Source organism: Diadema antillarum, unplaced genomic scaffold (assembly GCF_040938485.1).
Source record: "Diadema antillarum isolate AM-2024a unplaced genomic scaffold, OU_Dant_1.0 scf00000074, whole genome shotgun sequence".
NCBI classification, from domain to species: Eukaryota; Metazoa; Echinodermata; class Echinoidea; order Diadematoida; family Diadematidae; genus Diadema; species Diadema antillarum.
The window spans coordinates 2,243,088-2,260,373 of NW_027270963.1; the positions used below are offsets into that span (position 1 = coordinate 2,243,088).

A 17,286-nucleotide genomic window follows, 5' to 3' on the forward strand; every position below is an offset into this window, starting at 1 on the left:
ATATTGTATTATATCGTCTGTATTCGTACCAGATAAATGATTTGTTTTTGTGCCTAAGAAATGCGACCGGGGATAAAAATAAAAACAGACCTTCTTCCTACCCCCTCCTCCTACTTTGAGCATTCTGATTCAATCCTTTACCACTGCATGTCATCACGGAGTGTTTAAAGGGGCATGAAAACCAAATGTGTGGATGGGGGGAATCATAGCAATAAAATAGCAGAACACATCAGTGAAGTTTGAGAAAAGTTGGACAATCCGTTCATAAATTATGAGTTTTTTTAAGTTTAGGTACCGCCCACCGCTGAATGAGAAGAGTACAGCAGTTCCTGACGTCACGCGTGGACATCGACATAAAGAAAATGATTAAAAAAAAAGAAATCAACTTATTTTCATTTCTATAGCATAGTGAAAAAAGCATTTTACAGTTTCTTTCTGAGAACAGCGCGAATTGTGTAGTTGTTGATTCAGAAGATGTGGTCATCCCCTTTGAATGTGTAGAATATTTAATCGGGGCAGCATCGTCAATAAATTACAGCTTAATTGCTTTTCACCATCTGTTCATCGCACACTCGTTATCATCTGACTTTCTTTAAGGTGTCCTTGATGTAGCATTAAATCATCTTACACGTGAGTTTGGCTTTGTCCAATCAGAATTGGCTGACAGAATACTCCTATGACAAAGACAAGGGAATCAGATTCGACAGTGATTTATTTTCACGGCCGACAGGAATGGACTTCTGTCCATTCTCTCCTTATATTCCGAGGTACATCCAAGAAGTGGCGCCTGATTGTTTACTTCTCGTGATACTCCTGGAATTACATTTAAGTCTCAGCAGCGCTCGCGTTGCCTCCTTAGCAAGGCATTCGGATCGTTACACCCGTGTTCCAACCATTTGCTTGTTTGTCTAAAGGCGGTAATCTGATTCGAACCAATAAGATGTCACTGGGCTAGTCACTGCCATGGCTATTGACATTTCCAGTCAACGTACTTTCCACTTTTTCTCGTAGGCATTAAAGTGGACCAAATCCTCACCGTGCATAATAGATGATCTTGTCACGGAGTGCTATATAGATGGAGCCAATATCCAACCAGCGAGAAATTTAAACGGATTTGGTTCACTTGCCGGTCAGTTCAGTGTCAGTCGGTCAGTACTATGTGTTATATAATTGCAATTTTCTCTTTAAATTGAACAAATCCGATACCCATCTCCATCGTTAGCGTTCATCCATTTACCTTAGGCAGGGAAAGTCTTTATTAACGTCAACGGTAAGACAAGATAGTAATGCCATGCGAATTTCGCCTACTAGGAAGACTGGGTGGAGTCTTGTTAGATGATAAGCTTTGCGTCGGGATGTTAATTTTTTTTTCCAGCGGGTATTGCCCGCATTGATGACTCACGTCATTCCCACGGGAGGGTTAAAAACCCTGCTTATTGGCATTTATGGGAGTGTAGTATCTGTGTGTGTGTATGCGTGTGTGTATCTGAATCTGAAATAAATTTACTATGGTCCTCCAAGGATTCTCTTTTGCAACCTTGCTATCATCTTTAGGAATGACCGATACGCGGCAACTGATGGAAAAAAAAAGATTAACAATATTTGTTATTCAATAACAAATATAAAAGCGAAGAAGATACTTGCTCGTAGAATTACATCACCCTCATTGGACCAGCCAAGTGTAACGCATCTTCAAATCTTACAGAAAAAAAAACACACCCAACCACCCCAAGCCCCATAAACACACACACACACACACACACGCACTGAAAATGTTATTAGCCATTATGCTCAGTGGAAAATAACCCGTTCTCTTCTCGTTCCTCCCCCATCCCCTCACGATGCTCTCACTTTCACTGGCGGCTTCTCGTTCCCAGCGGCATACCCTTGCTTCGTCGATTTTACTCGTAGGCTGACGTTGACGAGGCATAATTATCATGCCATACAGCGCAGGGGTAATGGCGAGCGACTAGATAGGATTTCAATTACTTGAGAGACCCCGTGCGTATTCATACATACGTGATTCTTGTGTCTACGCGCGAGATATAGTACACTTCACCATTTGGCAGCAGCATGGTAACGTGCAACACACTGTCTTAAAAGGATGTCGTATCCACATGAACGAGGGACCATTAATTTCGACTAACACGTGTTTATTCTCTCCGAGGTTATTGCTACAACAAAACCATTTGTTTCTGTATTTTATCAGTTACTGGAAACATCATGCCTCAAGAATCATTATCAGCTCAGGCTTTCTGTCAGTGAGATTTGATGTCGTTAATTCTGTCATCTGTATTTTGCTTCTTATCTGCAGGTCGTGGCTTTCCTCTGGAGACGATAGCGATACCTGTCTCGCTCTCTGCTGCAGTCATCGTGTTTGCCTTCGTAGCTCTCTACTGCAAAAGGAAGCAAAAGACCATATCTGACAGCAGTGACTCCTATACCGTCCAGCGCAAAGTTTTCAGCCACAGCTACGAGATTGATTCTGACTCGGATAACGATAGCATGTTCCAAAGCCGTGATGGGTCACCAACCGGGAGCCGACCCAGCTCGGGCAAACCTAGTCCAACGAAGCCGCTTCCCCGCCAGTCCACAGTCCCGCTGCTGCCGCAGAAGCTGCGCCAGGAAGCGTTCCGAAAACAACGCCAGCTCTCCCTGCAGCTTAACCTAGCCAACGTGGAATTCAGCGTGAAGAACATCAACGCCACCAGAAAGGATCAGACGGACCTGATCGGCACGTTACGTCCAGAGCTCTACAGACAAGAATCCAAAGACAAGGGCAAAACTAACGGTGAAAAACCAAGCTGCGGAAGACTTGTCTTCAGCCTTTTCTACGATTACGCAACAGAAACACTCAACGTCCACATAGACCGAGCAGTCAACCTTCCGGCGAAGGACTTTTCAGGAACTTCCGATCCCTACGTCAAGATCTACTTGTGCCCCGACAGGAAGCGGAAGTACCAGACAAAAGTCCATCGCAAGAACTGCGACCCCGTCTTCGACGAGAGATTTGCCTTTCAAATACCCTACAACGAGCTGGAAACCAAAACACTAAAGTTTACCGTCTATGACTTTGACAGATTCTCCAGGCACGACCTTATAGGAGAAGTGAACGTTACCAGTCTTTTGACGGACCGAGATCTCAGTAAGGAGACGCAGTACGTCGAGGACATTGTGAAAGGATCGTCCCAGGTAACGTATAATCACCAGAGAATCTTAATCATTTCCTATCTTTCTTGACTGATAAGTGGTGTAAATGCAATGATCGTCATTGTTGTCTTGGGAGTGCATGACCGACAAAGTTGAGCCTTTAAGTAGTAAGTCAAAGATCCAAAGGATTGGATACTAATGGGGATAATATTCTTGTTCGTCGTAATTAAGATAATGATATGGATAAACACAAGAATACATTTTTACTAATCAGCAGAAAGAAATTCACTGATTGCAGATTTTTCCCCTAAAAGCTCCTAGTGGGATGAAAAGATTAAGTTTTCTAAATTGTTTTCCCAATATCCGTGTCTATCTTTATTTTTAGCCTAATCATCCCCTTCAATAATGTTATACAGGTTTGAAAAGCGTTTACATAATGAGAACCTGATCTAATGTCGATAAATAATAAAAAATTCTTGTGTTCTCTAAATTATGCATCAGAGGAACAAACACCATGATTATGTTTCATTTCGCAGCTCCATGCTGAGTGTTCAGAGTCAAAATCCCAGACACTATTCTGCGTGGGATGACGTTAATTTCTTTGTCACTTCTATAGTACAGGCAGCTTTGTCTGCCGTCACTGGGATTTACGTCGACAGGAAGAATGTGTCACGTTTCATACAAACTCATCCATCATTTATGTGTTGCCCAAAAACCGACAACGTATCATTTTGACACTGCTAACGTAGCTTGACTCCTGGCCGTGTCTCCATAAGAGAAAAAGAATGCCCGTCTCCATCATTCCAGGCATAGTATCTGTTTCCTCCATACACAAAACTCAACAATGCACATGTTTTGTCCATTGCGATATTTTGGTCCGATTATCAGTGATCGCCGGCCAACTTGAAAGTGAGTTTCTAGGCTGTACTTTTCGTTGCACTCAAAGCGCATTTCCAAGCCGTTTCAAAACACCTGTGAAACAAAATTCCACAATCCGCAATACATTAAGCTGACAAAAAGAAATAAAGTGATTAACTGAGATGTATTGAAGAAAAGTTACTTAAGCCGGGAACTGTCGTAAAAAGGAAGAAAACTGAGATGGGACCCAACTGAAAGTGATTGGTCAAGTTATTGTATGCCGCTGCTTTTAATAAACACAAAAGTTGATCTTGCTTTATAATATGTCATCAGGAGAGGGAAACTGGGCTGGTATCAACGAGAAACCGTTTCTTGCGAACGCAGTCATTAGAAGCAGGTAACAGCATAGTAGACATACAGCATAATAGAGAATACCACCACTTGTAGTATAAAACAGCAACTACGCTATCAGCGTGGTTGATATCAGTGTTATTAAAGCTCGTGGCGCCTAATTGAGTCTAATTTGTGACAGCCCGCGCGATTTGACGAGATAATTTAGTGAATTCTGGCAGCATTAGCGGGGGAAAAAATGAGCATCCCCCTTTTTCTGTAACCCGACAACTGGACTGTCGGTATTATGGAAATGCATCCCACACACGCTTTATTGCAGTTAGCTATAGAATGACATAAGTTACCAGAATCCATTAGGGTTCACCGAAAGGCATCATTTCTGACGCCTGCACTGAGAGCGATACATTTTAGACAACTCATTTTGCTTCAACAGTCTGTCACTAAAAAACAATGTATACGATTAAAATCCTTCATTTACAACACAGGCGCGGTGAAAAGATATCGCTGTAAAGAGAAAGGGTGTGTATGTGCGCGCATGTTAGTGTATAATAATATGTGTGTGTATTTCTTTGTTTGTCTGTTCTTTTTGTCAAGGTAGGCCTATCACATTAAATTTACGAGTGACAATATATTAATGCGATGGAGCTTTCGCCTCGAACTCGAGCGCTTCTCACCAAGTCACCGCTGATCTTATAGTCTTCATCACTGTTGCTGATCAACATTCCTGTCTTGCGACCCGCGACCGAGTTTGGCTCAGTTTCCATTTCTTCCTGATCAGCCCTCTGGCTCGTTTCTGACCCTCATCGAATTTCCTTTTATTTCTATCTCATTTCACCTCGCTTCGTTTCATCTCCCCCCGTTTCGAGAGCACACTTAGATGTCCCAAATGACACATCACAATATCCGCACACAAGAGCCATCAGTCCTGGGTAAAGAGAAACAAAGTTACGCAAGATGGTGGTAGTTCTCCCGTTGCAGTTGGCTGCTCTCTATAGGAAAGGTCGCAGCAACAGAAAATGATGACGCATCTTTTGTCATGGGTGAATTTTAGACTGCACTACAAGTTCACGTTAAGGAAAAGGAGAGAGATATGATATGTCCCCTGAATCAGGCTTACGTATTTTGATGCAGATTTGCAAATTGAATGCCGAACATGACCCATTAGTTGGTATGCCATCTACCGAAGATGAGTTGTGATCGGTCGAAAGGAAACGACTGAAATTGAAATGGGTATGCCTCCCGCTTGTACGACCGACGACAATACCCTGATCTAAGAACGCATGTCAACAACCCAGACTATGGAAGCGTGATTCAACACGATGTCCAATGTAGATTTGATAAAAGAGTAAAAAGAAAGAGAATGATGGATGCGGCATCAAATAAGACAAAGAATGAGAAGTTATGGAATTCCGAGGTGTTACATATTCTCACGTCCTATCAGAATACTAAGTGAATTTGGTCGCAGTCACATGTGCATGATAGCTGAGATGACGATGCCTTCAATTCGCACTTCTCAAGTTGGTTTGTGATCACAAATGTCGTAAAAATGATGTTTTTGTTCAATATTTTTCCAACTATACCATTCTTTTTCTACGTCACCTTTGTCCGATAATTATAACATGAATATAATTCATGTTAAGGATTCAACCGATTATTACGACGCAAAGATAATCAACGTAAAGGATTCAATATTTTCTGTCTGATTGCATGTCAACAAAGAGGACATGTAATGAAGACGTGTGTGTGTGTGTGTGTGTGTGTGTGTGTATGTGTGTGTGTGTGTGTATGTGTACGTCAGTTTGAGTCTTATGAGATCATAAAGATACCTCAGCTTTTTTGTTCCCATGTTATTGCAACAGCATCACTATTCTATAGAAAATGTCAGGTTAGAGCTTCTTTAATTTTCTATTTTGAGGAGACTTCTACCAGTCTGTTTGTATGATTTTACCGAATACGTTATAACGTTAGTTGGAACTTAGTGTCTAATTGCACTACACGACGCACCTAGGTATATAAAAAGAGACATCACGGTTTTTCAGCGTATTAAAGTAAGATGTGCCGTGTCTGTTGACACGTCATTACATTATTGCTCCTTGGGAGCAGTTGATTTAATGTTGCCCTTCACCTGTATTGCAACTACACCAAGCTCTCTGGGGCAAGAGTAGTTTTCGCTTGTTATCAGTGCGCGCGCAGTGCATCCGCTTATAATAATGCATCTTCTGTTTTGGGTTGTTGTTTTTGTTTTTCTACATAAAGGAAAAAGCAGACTTGGGCGAAGTGATGTTCTCTCTCAACTACCTGCCCACCGCATGCAGACTTACCTTAACGGTCATCAAAGCCCGCAACCTGAAGGCTATGGATATCACTGGTGCCTCCGGTAAGTAATTCAGTTCGCCGCATGGACGGACGCCCAAGCGGCGTCGAGAGGCAATTCAGCGTCACAAATCGTTTCGCGCGCGCAGTTCACTGTATAACAACAACTGATGTGTACAATGACATTAAGGTAGTAGGATTTTTCCCCTCCACTTTTCTTTCTCTTCTGCGAGGGAAAACAGCTTGGATGCGATATGAACTGAAGTAAGAACATAAATTCGAGTTGGCATCGCAGTTTTCTGCGGTCTTGACTTCTGCCCCCAGCTCCTTCCCTCCAAACAAATGCCACATTGCTCAAGCCGTTAAGATATTGGATAGCATCGAGTTTTTGGCTTTCAAGAGGAAGAATATCGCCATGTTCAATTCGTGTGGTACACGCAAGACCGCACCCAAAAGTCCACTGATCAGCGACGAGTTGTAAATGTCTACAGACCCCTGGATCGAGAGATTAAATCACACCCAATGCATTTCCTTTCCTCCGGGCGATGGAAAAAAAAAGTGTTGTTTTATAGTTAAACAGTTCCATAGACAACGTGACAAACTGTTCGGCTGACTTTTCAAATAGCAGACACCCCTATGGGTCCCAAATCAAGACCACCATGCTGCCACTATTATTCCAGCTTAGGGGCATCACGAAGGGTAGTTGCGCAATGAACTCGATTCATGGCAAGTTCAAGAAGAAATCCGCGAGTTATTATCTACAGGATTTACAATCGCGTGACTGTGCGACGATTCTTATTTGAGAACACTGCTGGAATGCGTTCTTTGCCGCAGCTCAATGAATACAAAATTAGAGCGAAATGCAACCACATTTATTCGGGGACGAATCAAAATGCTGTAAGAACATTCAAGATTTATTCATATAACCCTACTCAGGAGTTACAGGAGGGACATGTTGACAAAAGAACCAGGCGTTCCGTCTTGATTACAACAGAATTTGCACGTCTGTGATGCATGGGCGTACATGCTTCTGCTGATACCTATTATTGTGCAATGTATCTTTACGTCACAGGGCTCTGTTGTAAAGCAGGCCTTTCGGTCCTGAATCAGACTACCCTGTAAATTTTTAAAGAAGACCGAATAATAGATGAACAAAGTAATCTCTTGGTCTTCATTATAATTGTACATGATACTTATAATGCACAATGTCTTGGTTAGCGAGTAGCTATCAAAAAATGCAGATATTGAGAAATTTTACATCATCATATCGTTCCCAATCGATACTCTATTATTCCGTCCTAAAGACGATGGCCTATGTTAATTGTGAGACGGGCACCCTTGCCAAGGCGCACATTAAAGCGCATTTATCACATTCATACTATCTGGATGATACTCCGAATCAACAGCTGCATGGCTTGATGTGTAATCTAATTTTCAACTGGCTTTCATGCCCTCCAGCGAAACGTTTTCTCGCTTGTCGTTACTCTTTCGAAGTCTGCAAAGCCTGTCAAAACAATTCGACTCCCGTAATGTTTGTCTGTAAACATTTGTTTTCCATCTCGGAAGGGAGAAAGAGCAGCTATTTGCAGTTTGACATTCTTGATGTATCGACCTCGATCTTCAGCACTCCGGCAGTTCTCGAATGTGCCGAAATCTGCGCCGGAATTCAATCTCGTCGAATGGGTTATTGATCATTGGTAACACGCTCGTTCCACCCTCCGAACTGTACCTCCGACCTTTCCTGTACGGTTTGCTGTGATCGGAGGCGTTGTTGGCCACACGAAATGAAAATAACGCATCAGCGCTGACCTTTTTCGGCAGTGAATCCAATCAAACGGTTCGTAGGTCCTCGGAAAAAAACTGTCAAATTTATCCGAATAGTTCAGGCATCAAATGGAAGCTATTTCACACCAAGTCACGTTCTTGTTAACAATTTATCGTTTTTGTCGTGCCCTTTTTCGCATGGGTTTGTGTAATGGGCTTTTAGGTGGGCGGTGAAGCCATCCGACACCTTTTATTCGCACCATGACTACGTTTTTCTTAATTGTTTGCTTTAGTGTCGATGAAATTATTTTCTGAGACAAGAGACCTGTTTTTAAATCCGGATTATGTGTGGGTTGATATTAAAACTGCGCGCACAAGCAAATAAAAAGATATATGTAATATGAAAAATAGCGACGTGAATTGTTTGTTCCCTTTCGAAGAGTTCGATTTTTCCCTCGTCGACGTAGAATTGGGTCAAATTTCATCCCCCTAGCTCACTGCTATGCTAAAAGACACTCACTCTCATATGCACTCACTTTCAAATGCCCTCCCTCTTTTCTGTCACGTGACACCTTGATGTAAATCAATTCAAGAACAAGACACTTCAGGTTAATGCACATTCGCTCGCAGAAGGTGATTTCATTTGTGTTCCACATTGTGCCAGAACGAGGAGAGATGTGTCTTGAAATCTAGATGGCGTTTTCTCCGGGAAGAGGAGAACTTTAGATCTCAACAGACCGACTAAATTTCATTATGAATTCGATCTGCACTGACTAAAGGATATCAAAACCTTTGTGGCATACCCGGATCGATCAGATTAAAATTCACGATCGTTAAATGGGTGTACCGAAAAGCTAAAAAGCATATGTGTCTCGTGGTTTTTCGAGGTGTTTGAAAGGCAGAAAAAGTGGACAGTTTTTCTGTGCCACGCATGGTACGAATTGTCCCGTTTTTCATCGCGCTTCCGTTTGCGGTTTAATCGATTCTTCTCTTTTAGGTCAATTCTAGCCTCCATGTACTACTCTGAAATTTCAAAAGCGAACGTTCTCCTTGACTGGTTAGGGTTGTCACGCAACTCAGCTGACCTTGATATTTTTAAAGAAGAGATAGGTAAGAAGATAGATAGATAGATCGATAGATAGATAGATAGATAGATAGATAGATACAAAGATAGATGGATAGGTATATTTCATGGAAAGATAGATAGATGACAACAGGCTAACCGTCATGACTGTGGGCTCATCATTCAACAGTAGTTTCGCGCTTTAAATTTTTTTCCTTGTGTTCGAAGAGTGAAGACTGCTGGGAAGCAAAAAAAAAAAAGAAAAACCTCAAAAAACAAAAAGCAAAACAAAAAACAAAGCAAAACAACAACAACAGCAATCATCAAGCTGTTCAGAAAGATTCATAATCATCATCTTTGACGCGACGATGATCGGAACGTCAAGACAGGTGAAATTGGTCTGCCTAATGCCCGAAGCAGTTTCTTCTCTCCCTCGATCTCTCCTTCTCTCCCCCTTGATCTCTCTCTCTCTCTCTCTCTCTCTCTCTCTCTCTCTCTCTCTCTCTCTCTCTCTCTCTCTCTCTTTCTCTTCTCTTCTCTATCTCATTCTTTTTTCAGGCGGAAAGGGGATACATTTTGAATTATTATGAATCTCTCCGCCATTCCGCGCAGATGATTTGCCTCTGCATATGACCGGTGGTTACACTGCGAATTTCAATCGGTTCGGGCTCTTGGTCTATGTTGCTCAACTCCCGACGGAACACACTCATGTGGGATATGTCAATGATTGTCTTTCGTCCTGTTTTTCGTCTCACATGTCTTTGGGATACATACAAAAAACAAGAGGGAAAAAATCACCAACAAAGAAAAAAAGAGATGATTAAACACCGCCTTTCTTTCAGAGCGCGGGGTAGAATTGTAATGGGATGGTAATTGTATTGTAATGAGAATCGTGAAACAGATCACTTTGCAGCATATGGAGACGCGTCCGCCTTTTCAAGATATCACCGGCAAAATATCAATGCCAAATTAACAAATAAGCAAGACTACAAGCATATGACTATTACTATAACATGTAGGTGATGCAAGCGAGCCAAAAAACAACAACAACAAATCAAAACAAAACAAAACACACACGGGCGACTGCCTAACTTCCGCTCACGGCGCAGTAATGGAGTAACAAGTCGCTTCGATAGACACAGTATGCCACTTTGTGTGGGTGTTTGTGTTACTTGTTTATGCGTTTGTGCATATAATGTGCGTGTGTGTGTGTTGATGGATTTGTATGTGCGCATTGTAGGGTGTGCATGTCGGGTTATTTTATTTCCTTTGGAATATCGGTGTTTTCAAGATTCAGAAAGGGGATATTGCAAGATTTGATATACAATTTCTCCACTATGTTTGTATGAAAATGAGATTCATAATCATTATATCCCATGCGTTTGGACAGAATTCATCTTGTAAATACTTTATTTTTCAATATCTGATGTTTTGTAATTATTAGTCTGTAAAGATTTGTATGAAATCCATACGCAAATATGTTCGTTTAGCATTTTGATGTTTTTGTGTTCTAAATGATTCCCAATAAATCGTTAAAAAAACGTAGTTTTTCTTTGAAAAAAAAAGTATACCAAAGATATTGTAAGGGCATAACATTAGGATCTTATGAGACACAAGAGCAAATATCATCTTATGATTTATAATTAACAACAGCTCAAAGAGGGAGAGATTTTCCGTGGTTTGTTAGCTCGTATATGTGTATGTAGTTATCAAAATTCAAATTACAGAACATGCTAGATATTCATGCATGGTTGGCTTTACAATCGCATGGGAAAAACAAGAGAAAATATGTATTTATTCACAAGCATGGGATATTTAGAATATCCTTCATGAAATAGTAACTGTTCGTACACCTATAGCACTCATTTGAGTTACAGCAAAGAGAAGGCGGAAACCAACAGAAGAAATTTAATGAGAATGTGCATGAATGATATGTGGCGAAAGCCCCCTACGGCGACTCAATAGAAGGATTCTTAGTTGTCAAAGAATATGTCATCTCCAAAGATTTTAATTTGAAATTTATCTCCCTCTCTTCACCGAACAGATCCGTACGTCAAAGTATCGCTCATGTCGCAAGGAAAGCGGATGAAGAAGAAGAAAACGACGGTGAAAAAGAATACCTTGAATCCCGTCTACAATGAAGCAATGGTATTCGACGTCGCTCCCGACAGCATGCAAAACATATGCCTCGTCGTCGCCGTTGTCGACTACGACTGGTGAGTAAACTGATGACCCGAACGATAGCTATGATAGTAATAATGACGATAGTTATGGTAAACGTGGTTGTATTAGGACGAATTGTAGTGGTGATATAATCATATTAATAACTTCAAAATAATGATTACGGTGACAATACTGATAAAACCAACAACAGTTATCATCAACAACATCATAGCCATGATAATAGTAGGCCTACACATAATGATAACTTGAGCTCCTGATATAACCCCAGGTATGCCCCTCAGTGTAAACACTCTCCTCCCAATGCAATCCTTTTCTGTACACCGTCATCGCCAAGTAAATATTTTAAACACCTTTGCATCAATTGGGACAAGGTGGGTAAAAATGGTTGCAGTTCGCTATTCCGAAGGTTCGTTAATCTGAAAATGATCTAAGGTTTGTTATTCCGAAGATTCGTTTATCCGAAATTGAAATACGGGCCGTTATACTGAGGGTTCGCTATTCCGAAGGTTCGTAATTCGTGTAATTCCGAAAATGATTTATTCCGAAGGTTCGTTAACCCGAAAATGAAATAAGGCTTGTTATTCCGAAGATTCGTTAATCCGAAAACGAAAAAAAGTTTCGTAATTCCGAAGGTTCGTTAGTATGCACCTCCTTTGCATTTTCGGATTAACGAACCTTCGGAATAACGAACATCACCCAGTAAAAACACCTTAAACATGTGTCAGGATGTACCCAGGCTCCCCTAATTCTGAGTCCAGATGCTCACCCACGACACCACAGTACTTCCACCTCAGTCATGAGATAAGGGGGAAACAAACGTCTAGATTATATGCTTCAAGTTTACATTAATCCCATGTCAATTTTCCGCACCATTACAGTCCTGTGTTGGCTGGTGTATAGCGTCATCAACGTTTTGATTTGTGATACAGACACACTCCTATAATGGTACCAGCATTATAGCATGGGATAGAAATCGTTGCACTGCAACGTTTCTATTATGTATTCTCGCTGCATTTATGATCTTAACTTGATAGTTTATACAATGATGTTTTTTTTTAACGGAAACAGCCGAATAGGATATTAGATTCAGTAACTCCCACGTTCTTTTCCCTTGAGCTTCGTTTTCGAAATCAATCTCTCTACGTCGCCTGTAGCTAAATTAACTCGTCGAACCTTTTGCAAAAGAAATCGTGTCGACGAAATTGTGGGTTGCTTTCATTTTTTTTTTCATCCTCTTCCTCATTTCTACCTTCCTAATTAATTTCCTCCGCAAAAGTGACCCCAGTATATGATCAATCGACTAGGTGGACTAAACTGGACGTTATCAATCAGTCCGATAAGACCGACATACGATACACCCCAGGGAGACCGGTAAAATGGAGCAGGGGATGAGAGTATACCTTAATAATAGAAACCATCAGACTAAAAGCCCTGTAAAGCCGTCGTCGGTGTTCGTAAAGATGGATGTAGACATAAGAAAATAACGGGAGACCACAGCTCAGCACACCCGCAGGGGGAAACCCCGCCAGCTGAAATGCGAGCAGGAAATACCACTGACTACACAAAGTACATACCTTCAATTAGACAAATTGGTATACGAAAGTGACGCCGTCATTTCGAGTGAGAGAGATATTATGAATTCAATGCAAACAACCAGAAGAAAGGCATACTGTTAGAGCAACCATTGTATAGTATCAGTCACGTGACACTGTAGCAGGCTAACAGAATATGAAGTAATACTTGTCATGGATCGTAGAAATTCGCTTTCAGGAAAGAAGCCATATAAAGTGTATGAACTTTGAATTAAATCCTGCAGCTCTCAAATTTCAACAGAAAAAAAAATGAATGTTGTTGTTGATTCCGGTAGAACGATGATATACTACAGTGTGTCAAAAAAAAACCATCGGATTTTTACGCTGATAACTTCTAACATGATCAAACTTTCTGAATGCTATTTCAGGGTCTAAAAATATAACATCTTACCTACATTTTGCGGAAAACCCTATTCAATTTGGTTAAGTGGTCACAGAGAAATGTGAATCGTTGTGAAGCATGTCGTGGATGTGATTCTTCCAAGTTTAGCACTTGGATGCTCTTGGAACTACATATTAATGTGTGAACACAATGGACAGAACTTGGAGGGAAGGGATTCCTGACATGCTCTAGAAAACTCCTCATTTCTCTTTGACCACTGAAGCAAATCGGATGAGGTTTTCAGTAAGATGTGGGTAATAAGTTATAGTTTCATACCCTGAACTTGTATTTGGATTTATTCCCTATTTTTAAAGTTATTATTGCGGAGGGCCCCGTTGTAATTGTTTTTTTGGCTTTTTTTTGGGGGGGGGGGACATACGGTGTATACTATCTAAGTCTTCACCCGATGACTGGTAATCGACCAATCAAAGGGACAGGTGGCTGCACACCAAAAAGACTTGGTCCTATAGGAGTTTGATTGTAGTAAATACACAAGTGAATCGTGAATAATGACACGGGGACATTGTTATTATTGATTTGATACAACCACTGTCATATGTAGTCTGTTTATCTAGCACGTTTTCTTGTGACCAATTACCTCGAACGTCAATAGGATTCGATATCACACTGAATATTTATCGGCATTGTCTCGAAATGATCACGTGAGTGCAATACTAATCATATTTTCGTCACACAGGTCGTCACAACTAATAGAGGTTAATTTCGCTGAGGCTCGGCGTAGGCTGTTTTGTCAAAGCGGCGTCCCGGTTGCTATGCAAAGATAATGCTTGTAGATTGTGATAGATAGACCAAACGACAAATAATGCGCCATGTGAGCGATAAAGACGAGACATTCCTGAATTTAACTATCAACTGAAGTAAGTAAACTGGTCTAGGTTGACAGATGTGACGATTTCAATAATCCAGATGTTATCGCTGCTGTTCTTCTCTCCCCTGCAGGGTCGGCCACAGCGAGCTGATCGGGGTCTGTGAGGTGGGACCCAACGCTCCAGCCCAGGGTTCAACGCACTGGGCAGACATGCTGGCCAACCCGCGCAAGCCCATCGCGCAGTGGTACCAACTCCAGGAGTCTACGCCAGCCCTCTCCGTGGCGTCACTGTCGGCAGGTCTCAAGAACTGCATGGGGTCCTCACAGCAGAGCGGCGATTGACGATGCCAACACGAGAATTTCGCCGATTTCCGTTGCCTCTAGGAGGTAGATAGATTAACTTTTGCTTGGCTTGAAACATTGGAGTCAGAAAACCAGCTACCGTCCAATCGTAGTTCCCATTACATTATGACCGCCTGCAGCAGCAATCATGACCTACAATAATTACAGTTTTCAGTTGTTACAGTTGGGCAATAACTAATCACCGAATGGCATTTTTGTCTTTTCTGCAGCAACTGTAATTATTATGACTTTTGACACTTTTGGGTCCTGAAAAACTGTCCATAAAGACTCATTATTGCAAAGGCAGCCCATGATGTTACAGTCACGATGGCAGTTGCTAGGCAACAAAAGTATCCTGCAAGCGGTGAAGTTTTCGAGGATGACAACCAATATTGCTGAAACCCACATTTATTTCAGAGCTTATCATAAAATGGGGCTCAATGTGGGATTCCACATCATTTCCGCTCTCTAAATCTCCCATTTCCTAGTTCTTATTAAAGCTTTCACGTATTCATATGTGCTTATTAGCACACATGAAAATAATCCGGCGAAACACTTAGTAGGCTCCCTACTTACAACAAAATTTGGCGGGATTTTTTCCGGTTTCTCTCCCCCCCCCCCCCTCTCTCTCTCTCTCTCTCTCTCTCTCTCTCTCTCTCTCTTCAATACTCGTAAGAGGGATGAAGATTGATGACTGAAATCTCAGGATAGTATTCTAAGAGTTAGATTAATTCGCAGCGAAACGGAGTGATTTACAGTGACCTAAATTACAATCTTGATTCATAATCTTTGGCTTTACATCCGACTCCCCTCATACATTAAAGATACCATGATATACAATGTATTAAGAAAAGTTACTCTATAAATGCGATATTTAAATTGAATGTATGCCTCGACGCGGTCGTAACAATGCTTTGATGCTAAAACTCAAACATGAATCCTTTGCATTTTTGCTCGAGTAAACGCAATAACAATTCTTCTCTTTTTTTTCGTTCTTACAATGTGATTAAAGTTGTGCTGTATACGCATAATTTCTCTTGACAGAATTGATTACATGATATGATTATGACGCAGTATCAACATGGCTGAAAATGTGTCGGGACACGCGAAAATCTGTCTCCCTTGAATTGCCTTTCTATAAGAGCGTGTGGGCGAGTACGTTATTGACCATAATTGAATTATGGCTTCCACGGGGTGGCCACACAGCAGATAACTGCTGATGTTTATCAAACTCATTTCCAAGAAGAGCTTAGGTACACTAAAATCAACTATATCTCGTACCACAGTACATATCCCATAAACCACCATTCAAAGTTTCAAATTGCACTACAAATGCCCCATGGTATTTTTTTATACGATAATTTTACGATAATTTGTTTGAAGTGATTTTCTTAAGATAAAAGATAAAGCGCGCACTAAAGGCTTAAGTCCATATAGGCCCACTGGATCCCCTCCCCCCTCAAAACAAAAAGAAGAAGATAGAACATTTTCAACAGAAACTAGGACACCAAACTGACGTACGAAACGTAATGCGACACGTAAAATATCTTCAAACACACTGTCCTGAAAGGGCCAATTATTAGTCGCAATCAATGTAAACCCCAACAAATCAGTTGGTAAGACGTTTTTATTTATGTCATCTCAATAGAATGAAGCGTTACGTAGTATGTGTAGCGTCGTGTCATGAACAGAACATGTGCACAATGCTCCATGATCATTATTTCAGAGCTCATACTGTAAGAGCGAACTGAATATAAACAAGATGAATGGTATAGGTTCAATATGATAATCAACAGCAATACCACATTACATATTATTGCAAGCTACCAGTTTGCATTTTTTTTTCTGTGCCTCATTAGTTTCCTCTGATTCTAGTGAATATTGAGTAAATACCCGCTGTCATGTTTGTTTTCTTGCACCATTTTATCTTCACAGACATCCGGTGACGAAATTGGTGGATTTTTCTGCACTTGAAGCACTTCACTTCTGACGATTGTGGCTGTAAGTGGCGTTACGCACTTCTTATCTCTGAGCGTTCCCACCCATGGTTAAAGGCATGGGATATGACGATGGACGAGAAAGACTCTTGTGTAGTGACGTCATCATTACGATTTTAGCGCGTTCATTTGTTATCACTTCATATGAGTGGCGGGAGACTGGTATTCGTGCACGCTTCACGAAAGCACAGAACGATCGGCCTTGTTTCGTTCGTTCGTTCGTTCGTTCCTTGTGTATTTCTGACTGTTTCCGCATCGGAAAACAAACGGAACTTCTGGGGATGTTCACGGCTCAGCGTATGTAGAGTAGAGTTATGACAGCACTGAGGTAGACATTCATGGCGGCACGTGTTTTTTTTTTTTTTTTTTTTTTTTTTTTAAGGCACGAGTATCTTGTACCATTAGCTATTTTCACAACTGTTGAAAAGACTGGTCATAGTTTGTTAACCATGCTGCATGCA

General features: G+C 41.2%; 1 protein-coding gene across 1 annotated transcript; it reads left to right on the forward strand.

Annotated features, from left to right (window-relative positions):
- The first annotated feature begins 2,505 nt into the window (after window positions 1–2,505).
- Window positions 2,506–16,974, forward strand: LOC139717288 (synaptotagmin-6-like). The gene is made up of 5 exons (XM_071628779.1): window positions 2,506–3,192; window positions 6,616–6,736; window positions 11,544–11,715; window positions 14,618–14,873; window positions 16,764–16,974. Exons 1-4 carry the CDS (start codon window positions 2,506–2,508, stop codon window positions 14,826–14,828), a joined length of 1,191 nt encoding a protein of 396 aa, XP_071484880.1. The 3' UTR covers window positions 14,829–14,873; window positions 16,764–16,974.
- The last annotated feature ends 312 nt before the right edge of the window (window positions 16,975–17,286 follow it).

Coding starts and splice junctions, on each gene's coding strand:
- LOC139717288 (XM_071628779.1), top strand. CDS start 2,506: ATGTTCCAAAGCCGTGATGGGTCACCAACCGGGAGCCGACCCAGCTCG. Junction 3,193..6,615: donor TTGTGAAAGGATCGTCCCAG/GTAACGTATAAT, acceptor TTCTACATAAAG/GAAAAAGCAGACTTGGGCGA. Junction 11,716..14,617: donor GCCGTTGTCGACTACGACTG/GTGAGTAAACTG, acceptor TCTCCCCTGCAG/GGTCGGCCACAGCGAGCTGA.